At 43.4% G+C, this 21,124-nt stretch overlaps 1 protein-coding gene across 1 annotated transcript in view; it reads right to left on the bottom strand.

Annotated features, from left to right (window-relative positions):
- Positions 1-21,124, bottom strand: part of usp9 (ubiquitin specific peptidase 9) — a 330,949-nt gene that overhangs the window by 161,044 nt on the left and 148,781 nt on the right. The window contains exon 21 of the mRNA XM_068040658.1: positions 20,598-20,718. Coding sequence (XP_067896759.1) covers positions 20,598-20,718 — 121 coding nt within the window. The remainder of the gene's footprint in view (positions 1-20,597; positions 20,719-21,124) is intronic.

Here is a 21,124-nt window from a genome sequence, read left to right as displayed (position 1 = left end):
CTTATCTTTTGCATTGATATGCTGGGCTCCCCCATCATTGAGGATGGGGGAGCCAATTATGGAGCCTCCTCCTCAGTTAGTTGTTTAATTGTCCACCACCATTCACGACTGGATGTGGCAGGACTGCAGAGCTTAGATCTGTTGGTTGTGGGATCGCTTAGCTCTGTCTATCGTATGCTGTTTACGCTGTTTGGCACGAGTAGTCCTGGGTTGCAGCCTCACCAGACTGACATCTCATTCTGAGGTATGCCTGGTGCTGCTCCTGGCATGCCCTCATAAGGGCTAGGAGCAAAAATAGGCAATTCAGCCCATCGAGCCTGCTCTGTCATTCAAAATGATCATAGCTGATCTCATCTCAGCCTCAAATCCACTTTCCTGCCCGTTTTCCATAACCCTTCAAGCCTTTACTAATTAACAATCTATGTCCGCCTTAAAGTTACTCAATATCCCGGCATCCACCACACTCTGAGGTAGTGAATTTCACAGAATCCTGCACTCTTCATTGAACTAGGGTTGATCCCTTGGCATGACGGTAATGATAGTGTGGGGAGGGTATGCCGGGCCATGAGATTACAGACTGTGATTGAGTACAATTCTGCTGCTGCTGATGGCCCACAGCACCTCATGGATGCCCGGTTTTGCGTTGCTCGATCTGTTCAAAATCTATCCCATTTAACACGGTGACCATGCCACACAACACAATGGAGGGTATTCCTCAATATGAAGGACTGTGCAGTGGTCACTCCCATCAATACCGGCATGGACAGATGCAGCTGCGACAGGCAGATTGGTGAGGACAAGGTCAAGTATGTTTTTCCCTCTTGTTGGTTCCCTCACCACCTGCTGCTGACCCAGTCTAGCAGCAATAGCCTTTAGGACTCTGCCAGCTCGGTCAGTCCTAAAGGACACTTGCTATCCAGCCACTCTTGCTGACAGACATTGAAGTCCACCACCCAGAGTACATTCTGCGCCTTTGCCACCCTCAGTGCTTCCTCCAAGTGCTGGTCAACATGGAGGAGGGGGGGGGGTGGTGGGCAGTAGGTGGTACTCAGCAGGAGGTTCCCTTGCCCATATTTGACCTGATGCCATGAGACTTCATGGGATCCAGAGTCAATATTGAGGACTCCCAGGGCAACTCCCTCCCAACTGCATACCGCTGGCCGCCACCTCTGCTGGGTCTGTCCTGCCGGTGGGACACGACATACCCAGGGGATGGTGATGTCTGGGAGATTGTCTGTAAGGTATGATTCCGTGAGTATGACTATGTGATACATCTGTGGGACAGCTCTCCCAACTTTGGCACAAACCCCCAAATGTTAGTAAGGAGGACTTTGCAGGGTCGACAGGGCTGGGTTTGCCTTTGTCGTTTCCAGTGCCTAGGTCGATGCCGGATGGTCCGTCCAGTTTCATTCCTTATTCACTTTGTAGCGGTTTTATACAACTGAGTGGCTTGTTAGGCCATTTTAGAGGGCATTAAAGAATCAACCACATTGCTGTGGGTCTGGAGTTACATGTAGGCCCGACCAGGTAAGGACAGCAGATTTCCGTCCCTGAAGGATGTAAGTAAATCAAATGGGTCTTTGCAACAATTGACGATGGTTTCATGGTCATCATTAGACTAGCTTTTAATTCCAGATTTTCATGAATTCAATTCAAATTCCACCTTCTGCCATGGTGGAATTCGAACCCATGTCCCCAGAGCAATACCCTGGGTCTGTGGGTTACGAGTCCAGTGACAACAGCACTACACCACTGCTTCCTCCTATTACATCAAATAACACCAGCCTAGCTTCAATGCCATTATTTTTGGCACATTGAACCAATAAGGGCAGGAGTGCTGCACAACACATCATATTATACAATGATAAACAATGTATTACATAATGTACCTGCTTCGGCCAAAGTTTACGTTGACAAAAACTCTTTCTTCCAATAACTGTTTCTCTGCTTCTTTCCATTAGTTTCTTTCTTGAATATTTTTCTTTAACTTTTTAATATTTTCTGGCTTCTTTACAGCAATTGCAGATTGATTGCATGGTGTCAATTTGGTTCAATGGTATCATTCATTTTGTTCAATAGCGGAGCAGACGTGAGGGGCCGAGTGGCCTACTGCTGCTCTTGATTTGTATGGTATGATCATATTCTTGCCTGAAAATCACAAGCTTGTGAGTTCAAGCCCCATTCCAGAACTTGATCACATAATCAAGGCAGACATTTCAGTGCAACAATGACAGACTGCATTACCAAAGGTACTGTCTTTAAACTGTCTTTTACTGATGTTAAACAGAGACACCCTTTGCCTGTCCAGGAGGACACTGGATTAAATTACACTTTTCCAAAGGAGAGAGGGAGCTCTCCTTGTGTGCTGGTCAACATACAACCTTAACCAACACCATAACATTAACTTTTTATTCATCATTTGCGATGACCTTACTGCGTGCAAATTGGCTATTGCTAGACTATGTCTAGGTCTGCACTGAGCGCTGCTGGAGGGCACAGAATGTGAAGGGAGTTTGGTAAGTGAGTGGATTTTAAGGGTTAACCTCTCAAGAGTAACTTTTGTTTACATTTAGCAATTAATTGAAATTACTGTTTAAGTGGCAAGTTAAGTTTCATACAGTTTTAAACAGGGGTATACAAGCGCTCAGAGTAGTTGTAGCTAGTTAGTTAGGTAGCTCGCTTAAACTGGTTTCTGAGCTCTAGCAAAGCTGACATCATTGTTTTCAGAGAGTATAAATTCAGGGGACTCTCAGTGCTGTTTGTCTGCACGGAGTGCTTCTGGAGGGCACAGTGTGAAGAAGGGAGTTTGGTAATGAGGAGAACTATAAATTAAGAAAAAATAAGTTTAACTAAATTAACACAATGAAGATGGCAAGGCAAGTGATGTATCACGGCTGCAGCATGCAAGAGCTCCTGGATGCCAGGGCAATCCATGGCCACCATGTCTGTAGTAATTGTCTGCAGCTTGAGGAGCTTCCGCTCAGTCATTGAATGGAGGCCGAGCTGCAGATACTGTGATGCATCAGGGAGGGGGAAGGTTACCTGGACACTGTTCCAGAAGGCAGTCACACCCCTTCGGATAGGGTCATCTGTTTTGGTCAATGGTCAGGGACAGGAGGGTGTGACTGCGAGTCAAGCAGGTAAGGGAATCAACAAGGTGGGAGTGGAGGAGCCTCAGCCCTTGCAATTGAGCCACAAGTTTGAGGTACTTGCAGCTTGCATGGACAAGAGCGAGGGCTGTAGTGTGGATGAACAGACTGACCATGGCACCATGGTACAGGAAGCTGTTCAAGTGGGGGAAGCAAAAAGCAAAGTAGCGGTAGTAGGGGACAGTATAGTGAGGGGGTTTGATACTGTTCTCTGCAGCAAAGAGCGAGAGTCCAGAAGGCTGTGTTGCCTGCCTGGTGCCAGGGTTTGGAACATATGCTCAGGCCTGGAGAGAAACTTACAGTGGGAGGGAGAGGATCCAGTCATTGTGGTCCATACAGGAACCAACGACATAGGCAGGACAGGAGAGGGGTGTTGCATATTCAGTATGAGGAGCAAGGCACCAAAATAAGCAGAACCTCAAAGGTAATAATCTCTGGATTCAACATCTCTGGATTATTACCTGAGTCACATGCAAATTGGCATAGGGCAAATAAGATTAGAGAAATTAATGCGTGGCTCAGAGACTGGTGTGGTAGAAGTGGGTCCCGATTCGTGGGGCACTGGCACCAGTAGTGGGGAAAGTGGTGGCTGTACCACTGGACAGTCGACACCTGAACTGTGCTGGGCCCAGTGTTCCAGCGAGTTGCATTACTAGGGAAGTAGAGAGCGTTTTAAAACTAAAAAGTGGGGGCAAGGGATCAAATTGGGAAGATGTGGTAAATCAACGAGTGGAGACAAGGCAAGAGAGAACAGTATTAATATGGGAAAAGATAAACAGACCATGAGAGGAAGGGACAGTGATTACAAATTTAAATAAATCAGCAAACAAGGCTAGAGGTTACAAAAGTAATAAAAAGGACAAAGATAAAGGCTCGGTATTTGAATGCACATAGCACTCAAAACAAAACAGATGAACCATTAGCACAAATAGAAATAAATAAGTACAAACTGATAGCCACTGCAGAGACATGGCTGCAGGATGGCACAGATTGGGACCTGAATAGTGAGGGGTACATGACATTTAGGAAGGACACAAAGCTAGGAAAAGGTGGAGGGGTAGCTCTGTTAATTAATGGTATTAGTGCAATAGAGAGGGATGACCTAAGTTCAGGAAACCAGGATGTAGAAACAGTTTGGGTAGAGATGAGAAATCATAAAGGCAAGAAGTCACTTGTGGGAGTGGTGTACAGGCCCCCGAACAGTAACCACACAGTAGGACAGGATGTAAAGGAAGAAATAATGAGTGCTTGTCAGAAAGGTATGGTGATAATCATGGGTGATTTTAAACTACATATAGATTGGAAAAATCAGGTGGGCAGATGTAGCCTGGATGAGGAGTTCAGAGAAAGTTTTCAGGATATTTTCTTAGAACAGCACATTCTGGAGCCAGAAAGCAGGCTATACTAGACCTGGTATTGTGCAACGAGATAGAATTAATTAATGACCTCAGAGTGAGGGAGACCCTAGGTAGCAGCAATTATATGACTGAATTTTACATCCAGTCTGAGGGAGAGAACAGTGATCTAAGATTAGTATTGTAAACTTAAATAAGGGCAATTATGGGGGCAAGAAAGCAGAACAAGCAAAAGTGAACTGGCAAAGTAGGTTAAGGGATGGGTCAATAGAGATGCAGTGGCAGACATTTCAGGGGATATTTCAGAAAACACAGAATAGATTCCTCCCAACGAGAAAGAAAAATTCCACAGGAGGACCCACCATCTGTGGTTAACTAAAAAAAGTTAAAGATAGTATCACACTCAAAAGAAAAAGCATATAATTGCGCAAAGATGGGTGGCAGGTCAGAAGATTGGACAGAATATAAAAAGCAGCAAAGAGCGACCAAAAGATTAAAAAGTGAAAAATTAGAGTACAAGAGAAAGCTGGCTAGAAATATAAAGACAGATAGTAAGAGTTTGTACAAATATTTTAAAAAGAGTTAACAAAGTGAGCGTCGGTCCTATAGAAAATGAATCTGGGGAATTAAGAAGGGAAAATAAGGAGATGGCAGATGAATTGAATAAGTATTTTTCATAGGTCTTCACCATAGCGAACACAAGCAACATCCCAGAAATAGGTGTAAATCAGGCAATGGAAGGGAGGGAGGAACTCAAGAAAATTACAATCACCAGGGAAGTGGTACTGAGCAAATTGTTGGAGCTGCAGGCTGACAATACCCTGGGTCCTGACAGACTTCATCCTAGGATCTTAAAAGTGGCGAGGGAGATAGTTGATGCGTGGTTTTGATTTTCCAAAATTCCCTAGATTTGGGAAAGGTTCAATTAGATTGAAAAATAGCCAATTTAATTACTTTATTCAAAAAGGGAGGGCGACAGAAAGCAGGAAACTACAGGACAGTTAGCTTAACATCTGTTATAGGGAAAATGTTAGAAGCTATTAAAGCAGGGCACTTAGAAAAATTCAAGGTAATCAGGCAGAGTCAACATGGTTTTGTGAAAGGGAAATCATGTTTAACCAATTCCAAACCCATGACCTCTACCAACTAGAAGGACAAGTGCAGCAAATGCACGGGAACACCACCACTTGCAAGTTCCCCTCCAAGTCACACACCATCCTGACATGGAACTATATCACTGTTCCTTCACTGTCGCTGGGTCAAAATCCTGGAACTCCCTAACAGCACTGTGGGTGTACCTACCCCACATGGACTGCAGCAGTTCAAGGTGGCAGCTCACTATCTTCTCAAGGGCAATTAGGGATGGGGAATAAATGCTGGCTTAGCCAGCGATGCTCACATCCCATGAATGAATAAAAAAAATTATTGGTGTTCTTTAAAGGAGTAACATGTGCTGTGGATAAAACTGGTGGATGTATTATACTTAGATTTCCAGAAGGCATTTGATAAGGTGCCACATCAAAGGTTATTGTGGAAAATAAAAGCTCATGGTGTAGGAGATAACATTTTGGCATGGACAGAAGATTGGCTAGCTAACAGGAAACAGAGAGTAGGCACAAATGGGTCATTTTCTGGTTGGCAAGATGTAATGAGTGGTGTGCCACAGGGATCAATGCTGGGGCCTCAACTTTTTACAATTTATATAAATGAATTGGTTGCAAAATTTACAGTAGACACAAAGACAGGTAGGAAAGTAACTCGTGAAGAGGACATAAGGCGGCTACAAAGGGATATAGATAGGTTAAGTGAGTGGGCAAAGTTCTGGCATTTGGAGTATAATGCAGGAAAATGTGAAATTGTTCATTTTGGCAGGAACAACAAAGCATATAGCTAAATGGCGAGAGATTGCAGAACTGAGATGCAGAGGGATCTGGGTGTCCTAGTGCATGAATTGCAAAAGGTTAGTATGCAGATACAGCAAGTAATTAGGAAAGCTAATAGAATATAATTTATCGCAAGGGGAAGTGAATATAAAAGTAGGGAGGTAATGCTTCAGTTATACAGGGCATTGGTGAGCCTACATCTGAGTACTGTGTTGTCCAGTCTTGGTCTCCATATTTAAGGAAGGATGTGTTGGAAGCAGTTCAGAGAAGGTTTACTAGACTAATACCTAGAATGGGAGGGTTGTCTTATGAGGAAAGGTTGGACAGGCTAGGATTCTATCCTTTGGAAAAGAGAGGCAACTTGATTCAAACATAAGATTTGAGGGATCTTGACAGGGTGGATGTGGAAAGGATGTTTCCACTTGTGGGAGAATCTAGAACTAGGGGGCACTGTTTAAAACTCAGGGGTCGCCCATTTAAGACAGATGAGGAGAAATTTTTTCTCTGAAGGTCGAGTGTCTTTGGAACTCTCCTCAAAAGGCGGTGGAAGCAGCGTCTTTGAATATCTTTAAGGCAGAGGTAGATAGATTCTTGATAAGCAAAGGGGTGAAAGGTCATTGGGGGTAGGCGGGGAAGTGGAGTTCAGGTTACAATCATATCAGCCATGATATTATTGAATGCCCGAGCAGGCTTGAGGGGCCGAGTGGTCTACTCCTGCTCCTAATTCATACATTTGTATGTACCTTCAATTTTATTTTTGCCCACAAAGCACTTTGTAAGGCACATGAATGCAATTTTTTACTGCCTTGAAATAGTTGGTTAGTTGAGGAATCATGGCAACAAAAAGACCAAGGCTTTTGAAGTATTTGAGTCACTGAAGCATAGGAAGAGTCAAAAGGGCAGGAAATTGACTTGAGTATTCAGATGGAATTCAGGGAAAGGAAGCAGAGGGCCTGAAGTACAGTACAGTACTAAACTGAGGAACAGACAATAAGCCAGAGTATTTGTAACTTATAAATAGTTAGTTAGTTGAAGAAACACGGCAACAGGAATAATTTGGGCAAACCATTTCAACAATTTATTGGTTTATTTCACTGCAGTTAGTATTGCCCGACAGGTAGTTTTCAAAAATGACTTAATTGGTTGATGATCCAGAATTTTCATTTCTGCTACCTCCCTTTGCATGAATCAGCTTGGTTTACAGATATGTTACTTGAACCAAAAAAAATGGCATGACATACTTTCCAACATTGCAGATACTTGCTGGACCAAGACTTTCATATAGTTATTTTAGGACTGCAATGAATTCAGTTAACTTGATGCTCATTTTTTATTTAGAACTACTACTAACTAACATGGATGCTAGAAAATTCTTTTTTTTTAATAGAATTGATTAGCACATGGCATGATGATATTATTGCTATCACAGAGATATGGTTCAAGGAGGGACAAGACTGGCAGCTCAATATTCCAGGGTATAGAATCTTCAGGCGTGACAGGGGAGGAGAAAAAAAGAGGAGGTGGCATTGCAATGTTGATCAAGGAGTCAATTATTGCAGTAAGGAGGGATGACATCTTAGAAGGTTCCTCAAATGAGGCCATTTGGGTAGAACTTAAAAACAAAAAGGGGGCAATCATTTGGCTGCGTGTCTACTACAGGCCTCCAAACAGTCAGGAAGAGATAGAGGAGCAGATATGTAGGCAAATCTCAGAGGTGTAATCATAGTAGGGGATTTCAACTTCCCCAATATCAACTGGGATAGTCTTAAGCCAAAAGGCTTAAAAGGGGCAGAATTCTTAAAATGCATACAGGAGAGCTTTTTGAGCCAGTATGTAGAAAGTCCTACAAGGGAAGGGGCAGTACTGGACCTAATCCTAGGGAATGAAGCTGGTCAAGTGGTAGAAGTGTCAGTGGGGAAGCATGTCGGGGATAGCGGCACAGTGGGGGCGGCACAGTGGCGCAGTGGTTAGCACTGCAGCCTCACAGCTCCAGCGACCCGAGTTCAATTCTGGGTACTGCCTGTGCGGGGTTTGCAAGTTCTCCCTGTGACAGCGTGGGTTTTCGCCGGGTGCTCCGGTTTCCTCCCACAGCCAAAGATTTGCAGGTTGATAGGTAAATTGGCCATTATAAATTGCCCCTAGTATAGGTAGGTGGTAAGGGAATTGAGGGAAGGTGGGGATGTGGTAAGAATATGGGATTACTGTAGGATTAGTATAAATGGGTGGTTGATGGTCGGCACAGACTCGGTGGGCCGAAGGGCCTGTTTCAGTGCTGTATCTCTAAAAAATAAAAAAAAACACTAAGATTTAAGATAGTTATGGAAAAGGACAATGATGGACCAGAAATAAAGGTACTGAATTAGGGGAAGGCTGATTTCAATATGATAAAACAGGATCTGGCCAAAGTGGACTGGGAGCAGCTACTTATGATGTAGACTTTCCTACATCAGTGGGAATCAAAGAGGAAATAGTGAGAGTTCAGAGCCAACTTGTATCCGTTAAGGTGAAGGGTATGACTAACAGGCCCAGGGAACCCTGGATGCCAAGGAATATAGAGGATTGGATCAGAAAAAAAAACCTACAGCAGATCCCAGGCACTTAAAACAGCGGAGGCATTAGGGGAGTATAGAAAGTGTAGGGTGGCACTTAAAGTAATTAGGAGAGCGAAGAGGGAACATGAAAAAACACTGGCGGGCAAGATAAAGGAAAATCCTAAGTCGTTTTATAAGTAGATTAAGGGCAAGAGGATAACCAGGGAAAGAGTGGGGCCCATTAGGGACTAACGTGGCGATCTTTCTGTGGAGCCGGAGGACATAGTTGAGGTTTTAAATGATTACTTTTCATCAGTGTTCACGATGGAGAATGACGGTGTAGGTGTAGCGATCAGGGAGGAGGATTGTGATATACTTGAACATATTAGCATTGAAAGGGAGGAAATATTAGCTGTTTTAGCGGGCTTAAAAGTGGATAAATCCTCAGGCCCAGATGAGATGTATCCCAGGCTGTTATGTGAGGCAAGGGAGGAGATAGCAGGAGCTTTGACACAAATTTTCAAATCCTCTCTGGCCACAGGAGAGGTACCAGAGGCATGGAAGACAGCGAACTTGGTACCATTATTCAAGAAGGGTAGTAGGGATAAACCAGATAATTACAGGCCACTGAGTCTAACATCAGAGGTTGGGAAAATATTGGAAAAAATTCTGAGGAACAGGATTAATCTCCACTTGGAGAGGCAGGGATAGTCAGCATGGCTTTGTCAGGGGGAGATCGTGTCTAACTAACTTGATTGAATTTTTCGATGACGTGACTAGATGTGTCGATGAGGGTAAAGCAGTTGATGTAGTCTACATGGACTTCAGTAAGGCTTTTGATAAGGTCCCGCATGGGTGATTGGTTAAGATGGTAAGAGCCCATGGGATCTCGGGCAATTTGGCAAAGTGGATCCAAAATTGGCTTCGTGGCAGGAGGCAGAGGGTAATGGTCGATGGCTGTTTTTGCAATTGGAAGCCGTGACCAGTGGTCTACCACAGGGATTGGTGCTGGGACTTTTGCTGTTTGCAGCATACATTAATGATTTAGACGTGAATATAGGAGATATGATAAGTTCGCAGATGACACGAAAATTGGTGATGTTGTAAATAGTGAGGAGGAAATCCTTAGATTACAGGGTGAGATAGATGGGCTGGTAAGATGGGCAGAGCAGTGGCAAATGGAATTTAATTCTGTGAAGTGTGAGGTAATGCATTTTGGGAGGACTAACAAGGCAAGGGAATACACTATGGATGGTGGGACTCTAGGAATTACAGAAAGTCAGAAGGACCTTGGTGTACTTGTCCATAGATCACTGAAGGCAGCAGCATAGGTAGATAAAGTGGTTAGGAAGGCATATGGGATACTTGCCTTTATTAGCCAAGGCATAGAATATAAGAGCAGGGAGGTTATGATGGAGATATATAAAACACTAGATAGGCCACAGCTGGAGTACTGTGTACAGTTCTGGTCACCATACTATAGGAAGGATGTGATTGCACTGGAGAGGAGATTCACCAGGATGTTGCCTGGGCTGGAGCATTTCAGCTATGAAGCAGGACTGAAAAGGCTAGGGTTGTTTTCCTTGGAGCAGAGAAGGCTGCGGGGGGACATGATTGAGGTGTACAAGATTATGAGGGACATTGATAGGTTAGATAGGAGGAAACATTTTCCCTTAGCAGAGGGGTCAAGAACCAGGGGGCATAGATTTAGGGTAAGGGGCAGGAGGTTTAGGAGGGATTTGAGGCAACATTTTTTCACCCAGAGGGTGGTTGGAATCTGGAACGCACTGCCTGAAGAGGTGGTGGAGGCAGGAACCCTCACAACATTTTAGTATTTAGATGAGCGCTTGAAACGCCATAGCATACAGGGCTATGGGCCAAGTGCAGGAATATGGGATTAGAATAGTTGGGTGCTGTATGGCCGACGGGCCTGTTTCTGTGCTGTATAACTCTATGACTCTATAACTATTTCATTCACTCCTTCACACTACAACTTTACATTCACCAACTGCATATGGCTTGCAAAGCATTAAGTGAAAGGGCTCAACTGTCAAAAAAAATACACCCATTGAACGAAAGTTGGAGAAAAAACCCTAAACACAGTGGCGCAGTGGTTAGCACCGCAGCCTCACAGCTCCAGCGACCCGGGTTCAATTCTGGGTACTGCCTGTGCGGGGTTTGTAAGTTCTCCCCGTGACCACATGGGTTTTCGCCGGGTGCTCCGGTTTCCTCCCACAGCCAAAGACTTGCAGGTTGATAGGTAAATTGGCCATTATAAATTGCCCCTAGTTTAGGTAGGTGGTAGGGGAATTGAGAGAAGGTGGGGATGTGGTAGGAATATGGGATTACTGTAGGATTAGTATAAATGGGTGATTGATGGTCGGCACAGACTCGGTGGGCTGAAGGGCCTGCTTCAGTGCTGTATCTCTAAATAATAATAATAATCTCTTTTGAATAGCAACACAAACAGGTGTTTCAGGATCCTCCACTTACTGTACATTCCATCAAGAAAAAAAACACACAACCTGTTTGAGGACTCAAAATGGCCAAATACCTTACTTCTGACACAGGTATTTCACTTCCAGGTCCATCAATAGCCCATAAGAAAAAAACAGCTAAATAATTCAATAAAAGGAAACATGATAACTCGTTATCACTTTCGCCAGTCTTCTGCAGACATTTATAGGTTTCATCTATGCTTCTCAGTTTGTGGGATGCATCTAGGCACAATGCACTCTCCTATACAAAGGTTTGGTGTCATTTTAAGAATGCCCAGTCTACTTTCAGAGAAGCAGTTTGCTATGGTGATTGTCCTTTTGCATCAGGCTGGATCTTCCATTCATACACTTGAGACAAACATAAAAGAAACAAATTAATAGATATGGCAGGATTAAACTCCAACTGTGGAAATCTCCACAGAGGTGGAAAGTAGAAACAATTTACTGGACCAGTATGGAGTGAGCTAACTGTTGTCTTGTTCGTCCTACACCTTTTGAGAAAAATTAGGCATGCAATTGATTTGTATGTCTTGGTAGCAACAAGAGAGCTCACAGGGTGGAAAACAGATTATAATACCATGTAGAGAATAAAAAATCATGGATACTAGAATTATAGATGATCAAGGTGTAGAACAAGTCAGGAGGACTTTCCGTTTCTGTCTGGGAGGTTTTTTTTTTAATAGAAGACTTCCTTGCAAATGTCCATGAAATGATACAAGATATGCTGCTACATATGCCCCCTATGAACCAAATATATATGGACAGTTGTGATATATAGGATTACAAAGTTAGCGATACTCATGAACAGCAGGCAGGCATAAAGAAACCTCTCCACTCAAAACTGAAGACTTAAAGGTTTGTTTACTACTGTGAACATTGACTGGAGGAATTATAGTTTCAAGGTTTCCATGTTGGCAGACGCCAAATTGATCAAAACAAAGTTTGGAGCAACTTTGGGAAAAGTTCCAAAATGACACTGTAACCGTGCTCCAGACAGCTTAGAAAGAGATGTCCCAACACAACATGATGCCCAAATCATTGTCAACTGTTTTCATTGTATAGCTTATGGAGCGAAGATGCCACAGAACTCTGATCAATTAAATCAACTATGTAGAGTGCCATTTTGAAAGGTCTGTTAGTATTCACAGTAAATTTTTTGATATGCAAATAAATATTTGAAACCTATAAAAAGGTACAGATGCTTAATTTTCAATACAAGAACATTTACCTAAAACATGACTCGCAGTTTGGTGGACTGCAAAGTACCCAATGGCAGGACATGCAAAATGTTATGGATCTGGATAATCACGCACTATGGCAATAAATTCACTATGGTTTTCAACAAAATTGGACTCTGGTATATAAAGTTGTGCCAGACAGATAGAAACTTGGACTTCATCAAGACAAAGACTCAAAAAGCAGAAACAAACTTCATGGTGGAAGAAAAAACAAATATTTTCTTCATGGAAGAGTGATTGAGGCAATCTAAAAAGAGGAAATGATACAATTTGCCAGTTGGTTTTATGCAGTCAAGAACAGGGGGCAGGCAAGAAATCAGCCCTTCCAGAATAAAAACTGGAGAAAAAATGCCTCAATTATTTATTTCTCTACAATGTGACACAGCAAAGTGTGACAAATAAAAAATAAGCACAAAAACCAGCATTGAAATCTGCAACCATTCTGAACAGTAATCAACTTCAAAAATTATATACAACTGCCATTCTGTTGCAACCAGCTTCAACTTTAGATATACCTCTACTCTCACAAGGAGGTACCCACCATCTAAATGCAACTGGTGTGAAGGAACATTCCTGAGAACTTTGGCAGTACAATTAAGTATTGTAGATGGTAATGAAGGACTTTCACAGAAGAATACAAGAATGGTAGATGTTACTGAAGTGCCTCTGTGTTCTGTTAAATATATTTTTTGAGGATTCATTTTTGAAAGACTGAAGAAATGTTAAACTTTGGGGTTTATAAAAAGGGTCATGTAAAGGCCACTTGACTTTGAAAAACAGTCCCTGGAAATGTTTTTTTTTATAAAGGTCACTGAGAAGTCTTCAGGAAAACACCTGACTTCCAGCTCAATAAACAACAGAGAACTTTGGGCACCTGGAGAAGTTGTTTACAAATAAGTGACAGGTCAAGACTGATGAAGGTAAAAAGGTTAACCTCCTGTCAGTTTCGCTTTGAATTGGGGTTGGACTGTATAAAAAGGGTGAGCACTTCCAAGGAAAGAAGAGAATCTGTAAGGAAGGAAAGAAGAGCACAACCCAGCTCAGCTTTCTAGCACCTCTCTAAGAGAACCCGAGAAGTCCACTGTGTCAACTCATCTCGTCTCCTGTCTTTGAAGAAAGGCCTACGAAATTAATTCTCAGCGCCCCCTGAAAACTACTATTCTAAAAGATCCCAGTGACCCATGCATGTGTACTCAGAGGCCAGACTGTATGCCAGTTTTGGAACACAATATAACTCATCTGCTGTTTCAAGAATGAGCAAATATTCAGCCCAAGTGGGTTTTTTTGGGCTGTAATACAGCGCTAAAAACAAAAATCCCTTAATTTTTCCGGTTAACCGGTGTATGCGTGCATGAGAGTGAGAGGGGCTAGGGTAAAAAGGGAACTTTAATATTTCATTATGTATTTATGCTTTACTTCATTGCTGGTTCAGACGTTCTATAATAAACTGATAATTTTGTTGTTTATTAAAGAAACATGGTTGGTGTTTTATTCTGGTATAAAAATAGAGTCTATGATTGACCGCATCGGTATGTGGGAAAAAATTTAAATATATGTTGTGACCCATGGAGAAGTGGAACGAGAACAAATAGTGCACTCCTCCCGCCTCAGTCGTAACATTTAGCAATAGAAAGAAAAACTGGAGAAATCTGATTTTAAAATTAACCTCTTGATCTGCAAAGCAAGTTATTACTACAGGTTCAACATGGGAATAAGAATACACCCAACGCCCTGCGCTTTGTTGAAATTCAGCTATGGTGGAAACCTGTATCGTTAGGCTAAAAGAGAATTACATAGCAGTAAAAACAATACTGCAACAACACAAAGTTTTGAGCGAGTCGGAACAATTTCAAATAACTGACTGAATCTGACCTCTGAAGGAAGATTTCTTAACTCATGAATGACCTGCCTCTACGCTGCATATTACAAGTAAATGATAAGGCCCTCAGAAGCCCCATGAAAATAAGTTGGAGGCACTCAATGAAGCAACTGATTGACATTTTGTAACCAAAGGAGAACTTCGGATGAAGGAAAGTAACTTACATTTAAAGTACTAACTCAGATTCAGTTTCAACGCAGTAACCTGAAATTTTCTAATTGGAATATGCAAACCAAAATATTCATCTTGGACAGCAGTCTAGTAAACCACTCCTATACTCCCAATACTTCAATGTCCATTAAGTTACCTGGAGTTTAGCTGAAAAATTACTTTCCATAACAGTTTAAGTATTTGCAGTTGGATTATCATTGTTACTAGTTATTCAATGAAATACAGTGCCAAAATTGGATAAACCATCTTTAACAGGCATAGTTTAATTGTCCCAAAGCATTTTGGTCAAATCCAGTAAAAATTGCATCTAATAGACATGAAATCTATTGACCCTATGGCAGAAGCTTACAATAGTACCCGCAACATAAAAGTAATTGCTCTCTCTTACTCACTCTTTGGAACAGGATGATGCCATATAAGTATCTCAGAAAAATGAATTGACAGACTATGGGAATATTCCATCATACTGGACTGAAAATTTAAAATGTTACACAAAGAAACAGACTGATCAGTTTCCATCAGCTGGCAAACTGAAGCTTACTGCACAGGAGTCAGTGTGAAAATCAGTTATACCAATAAGCTTAACACAATGAATCTGAAAACTGATTGCTTAAGAAAAGCTATTCCAGGAAAACACATTCAACATTTACCAATCTGTATTTTTAAATGTCTATGATTATCACACCCATATTTGCCATAATCTTCCAATCTTCCCGAGATACGGGGGAGATGCCAGATGATTCAACAGTGGCAAATGTGCACCCTTAATCAAGGAAGGGTGGAAGGACAGTTCTAGAAATTACAGGCCAATTAGTTTGTCAGTGGTGGGTAACATTTTAGAAACAATAATCAGGGGAAAGGTATCAACAGGCATTCGGAGAGGTTCAAGACAATTAAGGATAGTTATCACGGATTTGTAAAAGGCAGATCATGCTTGACTAAGTTAATTGAATTTTTTGATGGAGAAAGTTGATGAAGGGAATGCATTACATGTTATCTATATGGATTTTAAGAAAGCTTTTGATAAAGTACCACATAAAATGCTGGTTAACAAAATTGAGGCTCATGGAGTAGGAGGGACAGTGCCCAATTGGATAAAAAAAAATTAGCTTAAGGACAGAAAACAGCGAGTCATGGTAAATGGTTGCTTTTCAGACTGGAGGATGGTAGACAGTGAGGATATGAACCGCCTGCAAAAGGACAAAGATAGTTTAGCAGAATGGGCAGACAAGGAGCAGATGAAATTTAACAGAGAAGTGGGAGGTGATGCATTTTGGCAGCAGGCAGTGGCGTAGTGGTATTATCACTGGACTAGTAACCCAGAGACCCAGGGTATTGATCTGGAGACATGGGTTCAAATCCCACCACAGCAGAAGGTGGAATTTGAATTTAATTAATAAATCTGGAATTAAAAGCTAGTCTAATGATGGCCATGAAACCATTGTCGATTGTTGTAAAAACCCATCTGTTTTTCACTAATGTCCTTTAGGGAAGGAAATCTGCTGTCCTTACCTGATCTGGCCTACATGTAACTCCAGACCGACAGCAATGTGGTTAACTCTTACATGCCCTCTGAAATAGCCTAGCAAGCCACTCAGTTGTACCTAACCGCTACGAAGTCAATAAAAAGGAATGAAACCAGACAGACCACCCGGCATCAACCGAGGCACCGGAAAAGACAATGGCAAAACGAGCCCCGTCGACCCTGCAAAGTCCTCCCTACTAACATCTGGGGGCTTGTGCCAAAGTTGGGAGAGCTGTCCCACAGACTAGTCAAGCAACAGCCTGACATAGTCATACTCACGGAATCATACCTTACAGGCAATGTCCCAGACACTGCCATCACCATCCCGGGTATGTCCTGCCTCACCAACAGGACAGACCCACCAGAGGTGGTGGCACAGTGGTGTACAGTAGGGAGGGAGTTTCCCTGGGAGTCCACAGGATCGACTCCGGACCCCATGAAGTCTCATGGCATCAGGTCAAACATGAGCAAGGTAACCTCCTACTGATTACCACCTACTGCCCTCCCTCAGCTGATGACTCAGTACTCCTCCATGTTGAACACCACTTGGAGGAAACATTGAGGGTGGGAAGGGCACAAAATGTACTCTGGGTGGCTCGGTAGCACCACTACTGACCGAGCTGGCCGAGTCCGAAAGGACATAGCTGCTAGACTGGGTCTGCGGCAGGTGGTGGGGGAACCAACATGAGGAAAAAACATACTTGACCTCGTCCTCACCAATCTGCCTGCCGCAGATGCATCTGTCCATGACAGTATTGGTAGGAGTGACCACCGCACAGTCCTTGTGGCGACAAAGTCCCGCCATCACATTGAGGATATCCTCCATAGTGTTGTGTGGCACTATCGCCGTGCTAATTGGGATAGATTTCGAACAGATCTAGCAATGCAAAACTGGGCATCCATGAGGCGCTTTGGGCCATTAGCAGCAGCAGAATTGTACTCAACCACAATCTGTAACCTCATGGCCCGGCATAACCCCCACTCTACCATTACCATCAAGCCAGGAGACCAACCCTGGTTCAATGAAGAGTGCAGGAGGGCATGCCAGGAGCAGCACCAGGCATACCTCAAAATGAGGTGTCAACCTGGTGAAGCTACAACCCAGGACTACTTGCATGTCAAACTGCGTAAGCAGCATGCGATAGACAGAGCTAAGCGATCCCATAACCAACGGATCAGATCTAAGCTCTGCAGTCCTGCCACATCCAGCCGTGAATGGTGGTGGACAATTAAACAACTAACTGGAGGAGGTAGCTCCACAAATATCCCCATCCTCAATGATGGGGGAGCCCAGCACATCAGTGCAAAAGATAAGGCGCAAGCATTTGCAACGATCTTCAGCCAGAGGTGCCGAGTTGATGATCCATCTCGGCCACCTCCTGAAGTCTCCAGCATCACAGATGCCAGACTTCAGCCAATTCGATTCACTCCGCGTGATATCAAGAAACGACTGAAGGCACTGGATACTGCAAAAGTTATGGGCCCTGACAATATTCCGGCAATAGTACCGAAGACCTTTGCCCCAGAACTTGCCGCGCCCCTAGCCAAACTGTTCCAGTACAGCTACAACACTGGCATCTACCCTGCAATGTGGAAAATTGCCCAGGTACGTCCTGTACACAAAAATCAGGATAAGTCCAACCCGGCCAATTACCGCCCCATCAGCCTACTCTCAATCATCAGTAAAGTGATGGAAGGTGTCATCAACAGTGCCATCAAGCAGCACTGGCTTAGCAATAACCTGCTCAGTGACGATCAGTTTGGGTTCCGCCAGGGCCACTCAGCTCCTGACCTCATTACAGCCTTGGTTCAAACATGGACAAAACAGCTGAACTCAAGAGGTGAGGTGAGAGTGACTGCCCTTGACATCAAGGCAGCATTTGACCGTGTATGGCATCAAGGAGCCCTAGCAAAACTGAGGTCAATGGGAATTAGGGGGAACACCCTCTGCTGGCTGGAGTCATACCTAGCGCAAAGGAAGATCATTGTGGTTGTTGGAGGTCAATCATCTGAGCTCCAGGACATCACTGCAGGAGTACCTCAGGGTAGTGTCCTAGGCCCAACCATCTTCAGCTGCTTCATCAATGACCTTCCTTCAATCATAAGGGCAGAAGTGGGGATGTTCGCGGATGATTGCACAATGTTCAGCACCATTCGTGACTCCTCAGATACTGAAGCAGTCCGTGTAAAAATGCAGCAAGACCTGGACAATATCCAGGCTTGGGCTGATAAGTGGCAAGTAACATTCGCGCCACACAAGTGCCAGGCAATGACCATCTCCAACAAGAGAGAATCTAACCATCTCCCATTGCCATTCAATAGCATTACCATCTCTGAATCCCCCACCATCAACATCCTAGGGGCTACCATTGAACAGAAACTGAACTGGAGTAGCCATACAAATACCGTGGCCACAAAAGCAGGTCAGAGGCTAGGAATCTTGAGGCGAGTAACTCACCTCCTGACTCCCCAAAGCCTGTCCACCATCTACAAGGCACAAGTCAGGGCGTGATGGAATACTCTCCACTTGCCTGGATGGGTGCAGCTCCAACAATACACAAGAAGCTGGACACCACCCAGGACAAAGCAGCCCGCTTGATTGGCACCCCGTCTACAAACATTCACTCCCTCCACCACCGACGTACAGTGGCAGCAGTGTGTACCATCTACAAGATGCACTGCAGCAATGCACCAAGGCTCCTTAGACAGTACCTTCCAAACTCGCGACCTCTACCAACTAGAATGACAAGGGCAGCAAATACATGGGAATACCACCACCTGCTAGTTCCCCTCCAAGTCACACACCATCCTGACTTGGAACTATATTGCCGTTCCTTCACTGTCGCTGGGTCAAAATCCTGGAACTCCCTTCCTAACAGCACTGTGGGTATACCTACCCCAAATGGACTGCAGAGGTTCAAGAAGGCAGCTCACCACCACCTTCTCAAGGGTAATTAGGGATGGGCAATAAATGCTGGCCTGGCCAGTGATGCCTACATCCCATGAATGAATTTTTTTTTAAAAGAGGTAGGGTGAGACAATACAGACTTAATAGCGTAGTTCTAAACAGTGTACAGGAGCAGAGGGACCTGGGGGGATGCATGGGCATCAATCTTCGAAGGTGACAGGACATACTGAGAGGTTAGCAAAGCATATGGAATCTTGGGCTTCCAAAGTGGAGGCATAGAGTACAAAATCAGGGAAGTTATGCTGAATCTTTATAAAGCTCTGGCTGGGCCACAACCAAAGTACTGCATCCAGATTTAGTCACCACACTTTAGGAAGATTGTCAGGGTCCTTGAGGGGTTGCAGAGGAGATCTACCAGAATGGTTCCGGGAATCGGGAATGTTCGTTGAAAGGTTTGGTTGAAAAAATTGGGGTTGTTCTCCCTGGAGCAAAGGGGATTGAGGGGAGATTTGATAGAGGTTTACAAGATTATGACGGACAAGTTAAACAAGGAAAAACTGTTCCCATTAACTGATGGTACAAGGACAAGGAGACATAGATTGAAGGTTTGGGGGAAGAGATGCAGGAGAACATAAGGAAGAATTTTTAACACAGCGAGTGGTAATGACCTGGAATGCGCTGCCCATGAGGGTGGTGAAAATAATCAACAGTTTCAAAAGGAAATTGGATGGGCACTTGTAAGAAATAAACTTGCGGGGCTATGGGGAAATCAAACAAGGGAGTGGGACTGACTGGACTGCTCCACGGGGAGCCGGCATGGACTTGATGGGTCGTCTCCTTCTATGCTGTAATGAATCAATGACTCTAATTGCCAACTTGCAAAACAAAGTGGCCATGACAATTTCCTACACAAGTCTAACAATGCAAAATGCTATGCATCCACATGGACCAAATCACCCACTTCGTCATCCATGCACAGCCCAATCTCACTCCTTCCTACAAGCTCCAACTCAAATACCAAACTCAAAACTTAACCAAACTTTAAAATGAGGCTTGATCAAAGTTACTCTGCATAACACCGACATAAAATCATTTAATTGCCCATAAATTGTTATGCTGCTGGTAGTTTGAAAATATAATTTAAAGCACAACTTCAATTGGATTTGTACTAACATGGACTCCTCAGACAGATTTTCTTACTCCCAACTAGCAGTGCAGCCTACTACTGACTAGTTTTCCAATGTGAGCGATTTTACTAATAGTAGTCACCTCATTTAGTTGCGGCTCTGTTGGCAGCAATTATCGCCACTGGTGCTCAAGGTTAAATTCAGAGAAGGGTTTAGGCCCATATTCTCAGTCGACAACACCACACATCATCCACTAGTTTCAATAAACATCGAGAGAAATGTATCAGTTTCATTTGTATCTTTTCCTTTTTTTTAAAAAAAAAAGTACCTTACCAGGAGGCATGAGCTTCATAAGGATGCGAGCACCATCTCTCAGCTGTGGCATGTTTAGGCTGCTGCCCAGATCTGCAACTTGCCAAAGGAAGGAAATGTAGCGAGGATGTAAGGACATTATCTAAGGAAGAAGCAGATTAGCAATAACTAAGTCATCTGAATTATAATTACAGGTGTACAGAGAAACCTGTTGATGTGTACATGCCATCTGACCAAAAACTCACCACAATTGGATGAACTTCTTTGAAAAGGGTGAAATTTGATACTGCTTCACCTCAAATCAGTATATTTCAGTTAACAGTCCATTTTTGCTTCACCGATCTTAAACTTTTGGTCCAATTCAGCAAAATATTACATCACTGATCAAAATGTCGAATTCATAATTCTTAGTGTCATCTTGTTTGAGCAACAGCACTCTCACTTTAGTGATAAGGTCGAGTTCCAGACAGATTTCAGGATGTACTTGAGCACATAATCTAAACTGGAACTTCAGTACACTAATGAAACAATGCTGCATTTTCAGAGGT

The sequence above is a fragment of the Heterodontus francisci genome, chromosome 10 (assembly GCF_036365525.1).
Source record: "Heterodontus francisci isolate sHetFra1 chromosome 10, sHetFra1.hap1, whole genome shotgun sequence".
In the NCBI taxonomy this organism is placed as follows: domain Eukaryota; kingdom Metazoa; phylum Chordata; class Chondrichthyes; order Heterodontiformes; family Heterodontidae; genus Heterodontus; species Heterodontus francisci.
The sequence above is the reverse complement of the archived record's forward strand: the minus strand, read 5'-3'. Positions and strand labels throughout refer to the sequence as shown.